Raw genomic sequence first — 13,192 nt, forward strand, 5'->3', positions numbered from 1 at the left:
CCCTTCCTCCGCCCGCGGCCGCCGGCTCCGGCCCCCTCCCAACGCACCACACCTAGCAACCGGCGCTGACAGGACGCAGTGGCGGCGGCGGCGGGAGGAGGAAGCGGAATGGCTGCCGCGGTGGAGCCACCCCCGCCCCCCCGCTCCCACCTCCCAGAGGCTGCAGCCGCCGCCGAGCCCTGACAGCTCGAGCCCGGGCGGAAGCGGCGGGCGGCATGCAGTGCCCGCCCCCCGCCACCCTCCGCCGCCCCCGGCGCCTCGGGCCGCCCCGACCACCCGGGCCAAGTAACTCCGCGCCCCTGCCCGGCGCCGGCCCTGCCGCCCCCTCCGCCCCACGCCCCCTCCCCGGGCGCCCGGCCCCGCCGCCGCATCTCCTCGCCGCCCGGTCCCTCCTCCCGCCGCCCCCGCCGCGGCGCACCCCTACTCCCACCACTTCGCAGCCGGCACGCACGCCCCTCGGAATCCCCCAGCCCGCCCGCGGCACCTCGGGGCGCCAGCCCCCTCCCCCACCCTCCCCCGGCTCCCCCCTCCAGACCCCAGGCACCTCGCCCCTCCGCATCCCGCCACCCCCACGCCCCGGGTTCGCACACACCCTCCCCGCCCCGCCGCCGCCTCCCTCCCTCCCGGCCACCCCTGGCCATTCTGGGGTTCTCGCCTAGGCAGGAGTTTCCGCGCGCCGGGCACCCCCGCCCACCCCCGGGCCATTTACCGATGTGGTTGTCCTCGATGTGCTCGATGAGGTCGGCCAGGGTGGGGAAGTGGAGTCCGCAGCCCCCGAATCGGCAGGTATTGGAGAAGAAGGAGGCGGCGGCGATGCCTGTCATGGTGCTACATCGAGAGCCCCCCTGGTGTCGGCTCTGCGAGCTCCGGGCGGGCGGAGGGAGGGAGGCAGGGTGGGGTGAGGAGAGGAGGGGCTGGGGGAGGGGGAGAGAGGCGGGGTGAGGGGAGCGGAGAGGACGGGACGGAGGGAGAGGGGGCGAGAGCGATGCAAGGAGGGCGAGGAGAGACCGGGAGGCAGAGGGGAGGCGGCAGCGGCGGTGGCGGCGTCGGGAGCGGCGGGGGGAGGGTGGGGGTGGGGGTTGAGGCCGCCGCAGCTGGGAGGAGGGACCAGGGCGCGCAGCAACAGCTGTGCGGCCCCAACCTCCGCTCCTGGACCGAGGCCTCACCTGGGAGCGCCTGCCACCAACTTTATCTCATTCGGCCTGCCCTTCACAGTTGGTAATAGGTGCAATCTCTTTGGAGCCTCCTTGGTTATGTATATTACATTCTCGACATATACACATCTATTAATTACACATGCATCCCTGCCAGGAGAGCTCCAGGAGTTACCCAGGGCCCTCTCGGGGACATTTGTTTGCACTTGGCCACCTGTCTAGGTGTGACACTCACATTCACAGGGGACCCAAGAAAGGTAATTGTGTGTGCACCTTACTCCTTAAACTTTCTTTGAAAAAAAAGTCCATATTCTCTGGAGGTTTGTACTAACTAATTGATTTTAATGAAGTTTCCCTCTAGGCCAGAAGAAAATCTTAGCTTTATTTAAATTTCAAAACAGAGTACTTGATTGTCAAGTGCATTTGCGTGTGTTTTACATATGTACCACCTTTGTTATACTCCCTGCTCCTTTTGGGAAAACAAAAACTAAAATGATTTCATTCCCTCAAATTACAGCACCCCACTGCCCCATCTCAGGTCTGGGCATTAACCCATCTGTGTCCCTGGGAACAAGACTGTCACAGCAGAAAGGACAGTGCATTGGTTAAGGCTGGAAGGAGTGGAAACAGGGTCAAGGGACATATTTACTCTTCATTTAAAAGAGAAGAGATCGCTCCGATCAATCAAGATCATACCATCCGGTGAGCATTTAAACTATAATGTTGACCAGTTAAGCACTTAAGTTGAATTTGTTAGGCTCTCTGAAAACCAGCATTTTGCTAAGAATTGATTACCTCCTTGTCCCCACCTCCACCCACAATTGCACTGATATTTTTACCTGTAAAGCATGTGTTCTCCAATAGCACTTTCCGGGTGCCTAAGGAACATTACACATTATCAACAGTTTATGATCCAACAGTGCATTTTTAAATTAATGCAGGTATATTGAATTTAGCGTTTTTCCTTAGGATAAATTTTACTGACCCTCTGGTGCAGATACATAGAGAAATAATATTCCCTTCTCCGTAAACTATGTTCATCTCTAGTGTTATTTGTAATAATAGGATTGTTAAGGCTTTTCACTTGAGTAGTTAAAGGCACCATAAAAAGTTTAACAATCTGACAGTCAGAGCAATTGGGGGTCATGAGTCCCCTCACCCATGGCTTTTCCTCTTCGTGCCCATCTCTTCTGTTTCCCGTCACAAGCTGACCAGCTTGTGCTGAGATGAGAGTTGGGTTGGGTGAGGCTGGGACAGTTGTGCCATTGAAGTTCAAATGGTTTTCTGGGCTCACTTGGGGGTGGGGACAGGGCTGGGGTGGGCCTTATAATGAGCCAGGGACCTGGTTGGCACTGGCGGGAGACTGAAGCCAGGGCCAGACAGGGGTCTAAAGAGCAGGAGTTAGAATTCTAGATTTTGAATTAGAAATTTGGCAGCTGTGCAGTGCATTCAGCTGCCCAGTCTGGAAAGGCCTTTAGCTGAGAGCAGGCAGAATATCTGGCAGACACACACCACAGCAAGGGACAGGACAGGGAAATGCAATGCCAAGACAGCCTCCCCTAGAGATGCGTGTTAGGCACCCCGACTCTGCAGCATCTGGGAAGCACCAAGAGTTTTGGAGAAGGAGTAACTCTGTCCTCTGGAGGGAAAACTATGTGGAATTATGAACTCCAGAGAGTGTGGAGAGGAAGAGAGGTGGTTCAGGCAAGAGAGCTCAGAGATGCAAAGTACTGGAAATGTGTAGGTAAAAGATGAAGGAAGTCAGGAGTCTGAGTTTCACTAATGCATAGGTCTCCACTACCTGCTATCAGTTTCAGTATTCTTAAAATAAAAGCTTGATAGGCCAAATTTAATAAATAGATTTTTTTTTAATGAAAAGAGCCAAAAGAATTTATAAATAATGAATCAAGATTTTGATTTTTAAGATTTTAAATTTTTTTTCTTTCCCTTGGGTAATTATTAATATTTTGGAAATAATCAGTTTATTTTGCATAGAATAACCTACTCTATTAATTCTTCATATGTAAACTGAAGCTTTACTTATATGACATTCTGCTCACACAATTTTTTTTTTAATCCGCACACACTAGGTATTTCTGGGCTTTGTAAGAGAGACATAATCATGGTTTTTTAGATCTGGAAGATACTCTGGCCATCAAACCCACTATTTTGTAGATGCAGTAAACTGAGGCCAGAGGCATGGAGTGAGTTCTCTCCAGGCACACACAGCTAGTTTCCCTGTATTCATAGTGCATTCAGTAAGGCATCAACAGACAAGAAAAAGACAAAGATAAAGTAACCACAGGCAAACTTTTAAAAAATGGCTTTACAATGACATGCTTACCATTATGTACTTAAATTTAAAAATAGTTGTTTCCAGGGTGTCCCTTCAGATGAGGTCAACATTATAAAAATATATAGAGGAAACTCTTCAACCTATTATGTCCAAGAGAAAGTGATGGCTGATATACCTCTATACTTACAAAAAACATTTGTCTGCCTGCTTTGGGTATTAAAAATATTTCAAAGGAAAGAGACAGTAAGAGAACTGAGGAGTCAGAAGGAAGTGATGGTGGCTGTGAACTAGAAGCATTCCATGAGTTTAAGACCCTTTTCTTGGAAACCGTTTGCCTCTCCCCAGAGCACTGTGCCTCCCAATGAGTAGCCCCAAACAAAATATGGACATTTAGTGGCCCCATAGCTTGGTGCTTATCATTACACATGATTTGGAATCCAGTAGCAGTCTCCCAAAATCTAGCATGGCCATTGCCCACAGGATGGGGCAGCTGCCAGGAGGTTGTGACTCCATTGATCTAACGGAGCCAATCAAAGTCACCGAAGGCTTCTGATTCATGTAGTTGTCTGGCCTCCACATACACGATTCTGTTAATTTAGGGATACACTGATAATCAAAACTGGGTACTTCCTGTGCCCTGCAAGGACATCTGTTAGCACTACGAGAGGATCTGTATGAACATTGGATCCTATTTTGAATTTTACTCTCCATGCTACCTTCAACTCTAGCTCTCTCAGGCTTTCTGGGTTATTCCCCAGGCCCCTTTTCAGGTGCTTTTCAGGTTTACTGGATGTAAACAGGTTCTTAAGTGGCTTGAGGTATTCCTTTTACTGCCACCATTATGTAGGCTGAGCAGATCACCAACCCAGGCCGTTTTCAGCTCATGCCAGTCTCTGGCCACTTATAAGAGTGTCTGATGCTCCCCAGCTATTGAGGACTCAGGCTGCCACTCCTACCAACCGCAACCTTTGCCTTGACAGGGTGTTTTCTTTAGGCCCCACCTTCTCCCAAAGATGACAATGTCTGTTCCAGATTTTCTTGCTTAATATTTATGCAACAAAGTCTTCAAGTTCTTTGTATAGATTCTATTCCAGCTCAGAAATGAATCAGCTTCATCCACTCTTTGACGATTAATTCTCATTTTGGCCCCTAGTCTCATTGTGCCTGGAATTAAGGATTGCCCTTAGAATAAGTAAAGGGGATTCTCTAGTAGGATACCACCAGTGACCAAGCCTCATGGGCATTACCCCTTAGCTCTCCCTGGCTGCTTCTGCCCTACTGACTGTATACATAGCTATGGCATTTCATTTCCTGTTCCTTGCAGGATTTCTCCAGAACTCGATTAGTGAAATACCCAGCTGATGACTGCCGTTCTAACTGAGCAACACAGTTCTACTCCGCTACTGCAGTCTGCCACACTGCCATCCGGATGATAGCTCCACACTCAGATCTGATGGGATTTGGCCAGCCCAGCCTGCAGGTTTAAATAAGGTCATAAGAACAGCCAAGCAATTAGTATTTCATTCGTTTCTTTAACATATCTTGACTGAACATCTATGCAGGGCTCTTGGTGCACAACTCCAAAAAGCGTTATTTATATAGGAAACTGCATGGACAGTGACCCCAGGATTTGTACAACCCTGCAGTCCTGATCCATTGTGCAAGCTACAAAGGATACAATTTGAATAAGACAAGTACAGTCTCTCCTCGCTTGAGGGAACACCAAATGCTTTTGCAGGGTCCTCCTGAATTGGTTCTAGGAGCCTGCCACGGTTGGCTCAGGGGACTCTGTGTACTGTCCTCTTGGTTGCTCTGGTGTCTGCCATTTCCCTCCTTTCCAGCTTTGGCTCACTCAGATGATAACTCTTGTTGCTATTGACTATAATTCAGTTACTAAGGCACTAATGCTTGGAAAAGACTGCACAACCTTTTTGCCCATAGATGTGTCCTTAGGCATTACCAATGCTCACCCAGCAATGCCCAGGATTGAGGATTTTCTCTCCCTTCAAAGGCTGCTAGCATCTTTTTTGTCCTGGCTTTTTAAGATTTCACCACCTCCCACTATTACAATCCTTTTCCTGTAAGACTCAGACAAGCGTCGGTGGAGACTAGGCTAGAGGATGAAGTTAGGAACACTGTTCCGTGATCTGATCTCACCTCCCCAGCTAGAATCCCTCAGCACCAACCTTTGCCATCAGAATAAGCTTCCTCTTCAATGACCATCATAACAGGATCTCTGCAGGAACCTTACCTCCTGCTGTTCCCTAACATAACTTTACAATTCAAGATGGACTTTATTTTAGTTTACAAAATGCACTCACAGGCTGCCCAGACTTTGCATGTATTATGTAGCCTGCCTGAAACATTCTTCCTTCTCCCCTCTCATCCCACCATACACACTTCAGCAACTCAGCCTGTCACCTCCTCCAAGAAGCTTTCCCTGCATCCTGCCTCTTCTTCCTTCCCTGCTGAGCTGGATGCTTATCATCTGTGCTCCAGCCAACCTCCCTCTGCATTAGATTTTGGCTGTTGGCTTACTGGCCTTCCATCCCCTCTAGACCAGTAGTTCCCAAACCTTTTTGATCAAGAACCCCATCAATAAAAAAATTGAAATCTTGATCTCATGAATATTTATATTATTATTTATAAGTTATGTACAGGCACTACTATTCAACTATAGTATGTATATTATAAAACAAGTCAGACACTTTAAGAAGATGAGCTTTTTAAAAACAGAAATGGAAGGTCTAATATTTTCATTTCACACCCCAGAGAATTGCCTGGCCCCCATCCTGGGGTGAATGCATTCCACCTTGGAGGCTACTGCCCCTGATCCTAGTCTCCTTGAGAAAAGAGACTGTCTTTCATTGTGCCTGCACACAGTGCTCAATAAATGTTGTATGGGGGTACAGCTCAGCACTGTGATAAGACAATGTGCTGAGATTTCAGTTTTCAATGCTGAAGCAATTTCGAACAATTTTTTACTGTTCTTCTCTTATGTAGCATCAATGAAAGATAGTCTTCAATCATCTCTCACCTTGGATAGATTGCAACAGCTATACCTTCCCACGATGGTGGCCCAACCTTTGACGAGACCTCTTGTCAGGTCTAGCACAGCGTCGCTGCACCATGCCCCTAACAGGCACTTACAAAATGCTTGTCTCATTGGTTTTGACGGCACGAGTTCGTAGTCTCTGCTGATGCAGGCAAAGCCGTTCAACTGCACAGAGATAAGCATGGAGCCATTCAGCCATGACATGAGTTCTGACACTAGCTCCCCTTTTATTTGACTGAGTAAGACACCTTTCCCTTTCACAGATGTTCAAGTTCATTATGGTGATTATTTTAAATAATGATTACCACCATTCATAGAGTGCCTACTGTCATGTCAGGCATTGGACTAGATGCCTTAACATAGACCAATTTTTAAACCTGATGAGATAGATAAATGCATTATGCCCTAATTATGGATGAGAAAAAAACAAGACCCAGGGAAATAAAGTAACTTGCTGAGGTCCATAAAGCTAATAGGTGCTGGAACTAGGATTCATCTCAGGTCTGTGTGAGTCCAGAGTCCTGGCTCTTAACATCAATACTTCAATTTAGGTGATATAGAACATTTCCCTTTTCTCTCCTTGAATCTGGGGGAGAAGTGGGGCTCTTGGACACAGGCAGGACCATGCTCACATACATCACTGACACCAAGGTTGAGGGGCAAGAGCATCCTACTTTGCCTAATGCACTTCGGACTGGGTACTGAGGGTCAGGATGGGGTATGATGATGGAGAGGGCTTGGGGCCTCCATCAGGTATTGAGGCTCTTGCTTTGTCTTTTCCCTTTACTTCTCTTTTGGAAGGTCGTTTCATTGCTGTTGCTGAGCTTGTTTACTGGTCTTAAATACCTTATTTTAAACTTGAACTTTATAGAAAAGTAAGTCTTTGAAAAGATAGCCTTGTTTTGCTCTTCAGCAAAAGGATAAGGTAAAGTTCCTGACTTACCCTTCATTGTGTACCTTCCTACTGTTGATTTTAGGGGTGGAGCGGGCAACACAGGCATCACCTATCATGTGGAAAGCTGACTCTTGAGCTTTTGTCATGCTCTTTGTCTCCAGTCTGTAATGACTCTAATTGTGTTGCTTTTCAACCAATTGTTTGGCATAATCGTATTTTCTGTTGTAGTTTTAATTCCTAGAGTCATAGAACAAACAGCCCTGCTGAATGCCATCTCAAAAGTCTCTGAAACTCAATCCCTTCTTTTCCAGAGCTAGACCCACGTGAAGGCTGCTTTGCCTTTCCGAAAATGGGCCTAGACACCACTAATTTTTCAAGGAGGGACTTTCCCCTTGGTTTTATAACTAGATTTACCTTTCTATAATTTTCATCTCATTATGCTTTTGCCAACATAAGTGATTCTTTCTTCTCTGTAGTGCCTTATATATTTAATGACTTTTTTTTTAATCTTAGCCATCTCAACCTCGGAAGCCCTAAAGGCCAGGCAAGGGGAGCGATGAGAACAGAGGGCAGTGTTTGAGTGCACATGTGTGTGTTGTGTGACTGGTGGGGACCTGTCGTGAACTGGAGAGCACTGTTCTCTCAAAACACTGGGAGGCAAACATGTTCCATCTGCGAGCCCCATCTGGCCCATGAGCCCACCCATTTGCAACCTCTCTTTTTTCTCCCAAGTCATGGTATAAAAATTAGATTCCTTTTACTGTCAACACCCAAAGAGTATCCAGATTAATTATTTCTAAATTTCTCACTACCATGAGATTCGATGCACTCTAATTCTCGGTGCAAATAATTCAAAAAGGACCCTGTGTGCCTTAAACAGAGCTGGAAGATGATGTCAGAGCTGCTCAGGTAATGACTGTATCAGAGGGAAGAAATACTTGGTAAGGGCTTCTTCCAGGCTCTAACACTTCTTGGTTGGCAATTTCTTTCCATATTTCCTAATGCAGATCAGAGTCTTAAGAAAATTAATTTTCAACAAGGGGGGTATGTGATAACTCCAAATTTACCTAAAATGAGTGCTACATGTAAATACGTTTTATAGTGCCTGAGCTGTCTCCAGTTATATTTTAAAGTAATTAACAAAACTCTTCAGTTAGCAGGTTTGGCCTTCCCAATCTATGCACGTCCCCACTCCTGGGTCTTCAGTTCAAGGTCATGTCGCCTTGAAGGCATTAGTTCTTTTTAAAAATGTATACAGTAGGGGCCGGCCCCGTGGCAGTGGTTAAGTTCGCGCGCTCCGCTGCAGGCGGCCAAGTGTTTCATCGGTTCGAATCCTGGGTGCGGACATGGCACCGCTCATCGAGCCACGCTAAGGCAGCGTCCCACATGCCACAGCTAGAAGGACCCACAGCTAAAAAAAATATACAACTATGCACCGGGGGGCTTTGGGGAGAAAAAGGAAAAATAAAATCTTTAAAAAAAAAAAAAAAACGTATACAGTGATCTAACATTTAGATGACAGTTAATCTTTGGTGTCAGAGCCAGTGCATGATTCCAATTTCTTTCTCCTTTCTCTTTCTTCCACCATCCTCATTCTGACCCCCCCTTCCTGATCCTGTATGCCCCCATCTTTCCCCACCTTGTCCCCTGACCCCTCCAGGATTCCTTTTAGGACTGATTCTTGAATGGAGCCTGCCCATGGAAAGTGTTTGGTATTGTATTTGAGAGAGTTGCACCAGAGAGGAGAATTTGAGAAAGAAACACAGTTAGGAAAAAGGAAATTGGGAAAGAAAACCAAAAACAGGGCAGAAACGAAGGTTGAAAAGATCTTTCTATCTTTTCTCTCACATGCACCAAAGTCCTGCAGCAGAGGAATCCTCCTTTCAGACAACCCCTCCTCAGTCTCCCATCCCTCCGAACCACACCTGGATTAGCATCTTTCTTATTTTTCTTACTCTGTACCCTGGTCCAACAGACTAACCAGAGGAAAGGTCGCTACAAAAGTTCAGCATCAAAAAGACCTAGATCCCAGGGCCGGCCCGGTGACACAGCGGTTAAGTTCACACATTCCACTTTAGCGGCCTAGGGTTCATGGGTTCGGATCCTGGGTGTGAACCCTGGGTGCGGACCTATGCACTGCTTGTCAGGCCATGCTCTGGCAGGTGTCCCACATATAAAGTAGAGGAAGATGGGCACCGATGTTAGCTCAGGGCCAGTCTTCCTCAGGAAAATAGAGGAGGATTGGTGGCAGGTGTTAGCTCAGGGCTAATCTTCCTCCAAAAAAAAAAAAAGAAGGATCTAGATCCCAGTGCCAGCTCTATCACTTACAAGCTGTTGACTTTGGATAAATCAGTCACTCAATCTCTCTGAGATTTCCTTATCTATAAACTGGATATAACAGTACAGATCCTACCCAGCTCCCAGGGATGAAATGAGATGCTGAATATGAAAACACACTGGAAACTGTAAAATGCCAATCAAGGACGAGGCATTATTATTATTTTGTTGTTGTTGTTGTTGAGGAAGATTAGCCCTGAGCTAACATCTGCCGCCAATCCTCCTCTTCTGGCTGAGGAAGACTGGCCCTGAGCTAACATCTGTGCCCATCTTCCTCTACTTTATATGTGGGATGCCTGCCACAGCATGGCCTGACAAGCGGTGCCATGTCCACACCCGGGATCAGAACCGGTGAAGCCCGGGCTACCAAAGCAGAACATGTGAACTTAACCACTGTGCCAATAGGCCGGCCCAAGAGGCATTATTATTATTATCTCTGAGTCCAGTGCTGCAGATGTCATGGCCTTTGGTCATCTCTCCTCACCAAATGTCCTTAGGTTTCTTGCAGACGGGGATGGGTATTACAGTCTGGTACAGCAGTGAGGCAGAACTGTATGCTTTAGGAGGGAAGCTGGCATTTAAAATTACCAACCATTGCTGTTCCTAAGATATCATGAGGACGTGGAATCACTTTGGAGCATACCTTCTCTGTTCTGGGGTGAGCCATCTGAGTGCATCCTTTTAGTTACGTAGACACAGTAAGTGTAAGCACCCATTATTCTGGGAAAAGGTGCAACGGGAGTCATTTTTGTTTGTTGTGTTTTCTTTTCTTATCTAGGGCTTGGGGCTTCAACTCTGCAGGCAGATGGAGTCTTGCTACCAAAGTGACTGGTTCGGGAGGTGGACCCAGAAGGTCCCAAGATTTAAGCTCAGAACTTTTATTCAGTGGCTGTGTGGATAAAGGCCCCTCACGTCTCCTCATTTGAACAAGAAAGAATGTAGCTCGGCTGATGCTGGCAGACATCGTATGCCCATGAAGGACTTCTGCCTGAGGATGAAACCAACCTGGGAGAACACAGAGTTGAGAGGTTTCAGAGAAACTGAACTAGAGCTCTCACAGAACTGTGCCTGAAGCCCACAGTGGTCTTTGCATTTACATGACCCAATGACTTACCTTTACTGTCCAAACAAGTTCAAATTGTCTTTATAGTACTAGATATTGATAGAGAGGTCATCCTAAATGGCATAGAGTTTGAAGGTTTCTGGAGAAAGGGTGGGAACGTCACGTAGTGTTCAAGTTGCTCACTGACAGGAAGCTGCTCAAGTCTCCTCATCTTTCCCACTGAAGCTCCCAGCCGTGAGCAGCCTCTGTTGGGTTGAGGCGGGCTGCCTCTGATCAGCTGATGGGAGAAGATGCTGCTGGAGGGAGGGTGTCAACAACAAGGCCTGAGTTGTTGTAGGGGAAGGAAGGCTGGAGTGGGTCCTAGCATGGGGATTTGGATAATGCCGTGTCACTAGGTTGATGGACATGTCTGTGGTCCATGATTATGCCTATGTTCAGTTTTAGTAGATGCTGCCAAACCATTTTCCAAAGTGGGTTTACCAATTTACATACCCACCATTGATATTTGAGAGTTCCCAGAACCTTTTACTTTTCCTTTGCCCACAGGCTAATAAATGAGGTGTTCTGGTTTGACCAGAGTGCAGCAGTTTACAAAGGGGGCTTACAAAGTGCAAGTTAAAAGGGGGCTGCTGGAATAAGACATACCAAAAAAGGCACGCGCTTGCGCACGAAAGCAGAATTCATGCAGCATGGCAATTCAGGGTGATGATTTAGAGGTAAATACATTTCAATATTTTAATTAAGTTATAAAAAATGCAAATGTAACCCAAATGCCTGAGGACCTGCTGGTTCTAAACTGTCCTCCATAAAACAGGAAGACATCAGGACTCCATCAAAATTTCCCTTCCGGGGCTGGCCCTGTGGCCGAGTGGTTGAGTTCGCGTGCTCTGCTTCGGCGGCCCAGGGTTTTGCTGGTTCGGATCCTGGGTGCGGCCATGGCACTGCTCATCAGGCCATGCTGAGGCGGCATCCCACATAGCACAACTAGAAGGACCCACAACTAAAATATACGTATTTTACATATAAAAAATATATATACACAATTACATATAAAGTATACATATACACAACTAAAATATAAAATATATGGGGGGATTTGGGGAGAAAAAGGAAAAATAAAAATTCTTAATAATAATAAAAAAAATTCCTTTCCTTGTATATTGTGGTGGAGTTTGAGAGAAAGTGGGGGTGTGTGTGTGTGGCAGATGGTGCACAGGTGGGAAATGGTAAGAAAAGTTTTGTACACAAGTAGCAGCCAGTCAAAAATATTCCATTATATTAAATAATTTAATATATGTTGCAGAAACAGGCAGGAAGATTTTGTAAGATCTCCACTAATACTTGGTAATTTTTTGTTAATTGTTGCTTAAAAGAATGTCTCAGTTATCTAAAAAATTCATTACATTTGGCTTAGTTAACCAGCAGCAGCAGTTTATTAAGCATGAAGGATTTACTTGAAAATGGTGGAGAGAGTCGAAATAAATTTAACCGACATAATATTCTCGTTTAAATATGCATTTATTAAAAACAAGCCAACATTCAAACCAATGAAATTATGCATGCTCATTCAAGTAGTAGCTAATTTATTCCCATGTTGCCTTTCATGGGTTCCATCCTTGGAGTAGGGGGTGGCAACCCCGGGAATTGATTTCTTTGTTCCCAATTGCAGTGTCATTCACCCCCTTTTGTGTAGGCTTGTCATCTATGCTGGATCAGTAGTATTGTTATCAGTCAGTACCATCTGCCAGCCTTTGGGAGCTAATGAACAGACCTTAGGAAATTCTGGCTTCTTCTCTGGCCTTGTTCCTGCCACGTTATATTTGGTCATTTTCAGCAACTCACATTTTCATCCGTTCACAAGCATCTTGTGGCGGAGACTTCTAGGTGCCTATCCAATATCCGTCCTCATCTTGCTCCTTACTAACAGATTTTGTCAAGGGAAGCAACGCATCCAGATTAAAGCCAACATTTCACAGCCTCCCTTGCAGATAGGGGTAGCCATATAACTGAATTCTGGCCATTGAGATGTAAGTGAAGGTTGTTGCATGGGGTTTGTGGGAAAGCTTCTTAAAAACCATACTGACTCAACTGCTGGGCACCATTTTCACTTGGCCCTTCTCCCTTTCTGCTTCCAAGAGCAGGATGTGATAGCTGGAGCTCCAGCAGCTATCTTACGAACACGCGGTTAAGGACCACACTCTACGATGATGTTCTGGAACTGCCACATCAGCCCTGGACTGACTACCTCTGGAATTCACATTTTGTGAGAAAAATCATTCCAGTCTTATTTAAAGCACTGTTTCTCAGGTTTTTATTACTCGTATTCAAATGCAAAATATTCATTCAGTGTAATCATCCTTTTGATCTGTTCAATGTTTTATAATTGTTGACC

At 46.3% G+C, this 13,192-nt stretch overlaps 1 protein-coding gene and 1 long non-coding RNA gene across 2 annotated transcripts in view; one reads left to right on the forward strand and one right to left on the reverse strand.

Moving 5' to 3' along the window:
* The window catches only part of JAZF1 (JAZF zinc finger 1), a 321,045-nt gene extending 319,906 nt beyond the window's left edge, over positions 1 to 1,139 (reverse strand). The window contains exon 1 of the mRNA XM_044765506.2: positions 710 to 1,139. Within this exon, the coding sequence (XP_044621441.1) occupies positions 710 to 824 (115 nt within the window). The 5' untranslated portion in view covers positions 825 to 1,139. The remainder of the gene's footprint in view (positions 1 to 709) is intronic.
* On the forward strand, positions 247 to 11,956 carry LOC106831045 (uncharacterized). The gene is made up of 4 exons (XR_006523595.2): positions 247 to 786; positions 1,672 to 1,856; positions 4,775 to 4,941; positions 10,516 to 11,956. It is a non-coding gene; the product is annotated as an uncharacterized lncRNA (long non-coding RNA).
* The last annotated feature ends 1,236 nt before the right edge of the window (positions 11,957 to 13,192 follow it).

Source organism: Equus asinus, chromosome 1 (genome assembly GCF_041296235.1).
Source record: "Equus asinus isolate D_3611 breed Donkey chromosome 1, EquAss-T2T_v2, whole genome shotgun sequence".
NCBI classification, from domain to species: Eukaryota; Metazoa; Chordata; class Mammalia; order Perissodactyla; family Equidae; genus Equus; species Equus asinus.